Here is a 2,444-nt window from a genome sequence, read left to right on the forward strand (position 1 = left end):
TAAAAAAACTGTTATTGAAAAGAAACAGTAAAAAAAGGTTAGAAAGCTAAAATAAAAGCTGTCATTTAAAAAATATATATAAAAAACAATAAAATGGTGAATTAAAGAGAAAAAAATAAGATATTTAAAATTTAAAAAAAAAAACACTAAAAAGAAAACTAAAAAGTAAAGAAAATGAAAAAAATACCATTTTGGTAAATATTTTTGAAAGAATATTAAAATAATAAATATTTATTTTAACTATCCCATTATGATTAATGTAGGAAAATAGAAAAAAAAAACAGGATTCAGTCCCCATACTAATTCATCTAAAAAATCCGTTTTTAAAACATGCATGGGGACACCAAATAAAAACAAACAATCATGGGGGACACCAAATCCACATGTACCAAACAATCAAAACAGAATATAAAATGGTTGACCGATATGCACCTAAATAAAAACAAACATCTGATAATGAAAATAAATAAAACATATATAAAAATAATTCCCATCACCTCAAACTATTAAACGTATTACTAATAACCGGCAGTAAAACCTTGATACACACATCAAAAATACTCAAAATACCAAAATACTAACACTATTTGGTTAAAACACTAACCATTTCTGTTCAAGTTTTATTCTAATTCATATCCACCCTAAGGTTTGCATTTAGATCCCACCTCCTGTTTGATGCAGCATTGCATCAATTTCATCACCTTCCTCCATCTCAAGCTGTGTTTACAATAACAATCATCAGTATCATGAACAGTTTTTTTTTTTAAAACATTGCAATTTAAATTACCTCATCAGGAGTTTGTTCAGCTCGAAGACGTCGGCCATCAAATAGAAAAGCAATAGAGTTCATCTCCAGTGATTGTCTTTCACAGTAGGCATTCATTAATTTCTTCAGCTGTGTGCTTCGCTTGATCCTGAAGAACACCTCGTTCCCTTCCTACAACAGCAACAAAACGAAAAAAATAAGTCAACATCTACCACGTTTGCGTACCAAAAAAGGACACATATCTTTCTACTGAAATAGTAATCGTTTCCCTATCTACTTTCGACTGCATCATTTAAGACGGAAAACAAGTTCTTATCTTATAATCGATACGAACAAACTGTTACAAACAGTAAAAGCCTACAATTATCAACGAACTGACCGAGTAAATGATTTAACCAAATCGAATAAACACCACAGGATTACGCAATCACGGATGTAATTATGTAAAAGTATATTGGCAGACTTACAGTACGACCAAACACAAACAAACTACAAACACCAAAATAAATAAATAAATAAATATAATCATACGCCTTATTACCTGACCCTTAACCTTGAGATTGATGTGCGCCGCCTGATCTAGCGGCTTCTTCTCATCTTCTTGAGTTAGTCCGCCGTCTCCTCCGTGTGCCGACATTTTTATCGATAAATTCTAGGGTTTGCGCACGGCTTGATTTTGGCTGTGAATGAGTTGAGAGATGTGAGATCGAATGGGGAATAGAAAGGGCGGTTTATAGGAGGTTTTGAAAAACTATATTTAAATGTAATTTGGGTTCCGTATAGGAATAGGATGAGGGGATTTTTTATTTTGACTTTTGCTTCTTTGATTTTTTTTTGTGGTGGTTTTGTTGTTTCTTTTGAGTTTTGACCATTTTGGAAAGATATAATGTAGGGCCCAAAAAAAAAGTATATTTCTTAATCAAATACCATCAAACTTTTCTAATCTTCAAACTTTTTTAAAACTGTATATATTTTATTCTTATAATTATAATTATAATTGTTACACGTTATTTATATACATACTAATTTAGAAGCCCTTGGTGAACAGGAGTTTCTTCTTATTGGTTGATGTTTTTTTTCTTTGTTTTGTTTGTCTGTTGTTGTGGTTTTTTTTTTCAATCTTTTTTCCTTTTTTGTTCACGGTGGTTTTCACTTATTATGTGTTTAGAAAACTCACTGCACCCTTCCAACACTGTGTCTACCATCTACACATAAACCATTTTCTCGATATTTCCTCCACCGCCTTAGTCTCTCCCTGTTCTTCTTCCCACAATTTTATTCTTATTTTCTTTACTCTTCTTCCCACAATTTTGTTCTTATTTTCTTTACTGGGAAAGCAAAGGGCTTTGGGTTCCTTCAACTCCATCTCTATTACGCTTATTGTTGTCTTCTCAGTTCTTATCCCTCTTTCAATTTTTCGCTTCTTTTGGTAATTTCGTGGACTCCTATGGTTAGAATGACTTTTTCTCCACATTGTCAGCACAACCGGCTCCTTCCTTCTGTAGGTATGTTGTGTTCTTAAAATTCTTCCTTTTCTTTCAATTGTTTCCTCCCTGTCTTACTATTGTTTCCAACGTAGGGATTCAACGCGTTTTAGGGTCGTTGTTTCTGAACATCGCAACTTTAGGAGAGCTACATACCATCAGATTTCATGGTAAGGTCACCCTCATCTAACTCT

General features: G+C 32.7%; 1 protein-coding gene across 1 annotated transcript; it reads right to left on the bottom strand.

Annotated features, from left to right (window-relative positions):
* Positions 1 to 493: 493 nt before the first annotated feature.
* On the bottom strand, positions 494 to 1,485 carry LOC111907657 (small ubiquitin-related modifier 1). The gene is made up of 3 exons (XM_023903457.3): positions 1,308 to 1,485; positions 788 to 937; positions 494 to 717 (listed from the first exon to the last, which is right to left on the bottom strand). Exons 1-3 carry the CDS (start codon positions 1,401 to 1,403, stop codon positions 655 to 657), a joined length of 309 nt encoding a protein of 102 aa, XP_023759225.1. The 5' UTR covers positions 1,404 to 1,485; the 3' UTR covers positions 494 to 654.
* Between the last annotated feature and the right edge of the window lie 959 nt (positions 1,486 to 2,444).

The sequence above is a fragment of the Lactuca sativa genome, chromosome 8 (genome assembly GCF_002870075.4).
Source record: "Lactuca sativa cultivar Salinas chromosome 8, Lsat_Salinas_v11, whole genome shotgun sequence".
In the NCBI taxonomy this organism is placed as follows: domain Eukaryota; kingdom Viridiplantae; phylum Streptophyta; class Magnoliopsida; order Asterales; family Asteraceae; genus Lactuca; species Lactuca sativa.

What these genes read in the sequence shown, in the direction of transcription:
- LOC111907657 (XM_023903457.3), bottom strand. Translation starts at nt 1,403, where the DNA reads ATGTCGGCACACGGAGGAGACGGCGGACTAACTCAAGAAGATGAGAAG. An exon ending in ATCTCAAGGTTAAGGGTCAG is followed by an intron (nt 938 to 1,307) that starts GTAATAAGGCGT and finishes TTGCTGTTGTAG; the next exon opens with GAAGGGAACGAGGTGTTCTT. An exon ending in CTGAACAAACTCCTGATGAG is followed by an intron (nt 718 to 787) that starts GTAATTTAAATT and finishes TTGTAAACACAG; the next exon opens with CTTGAGATGGAGGAAGGTGA.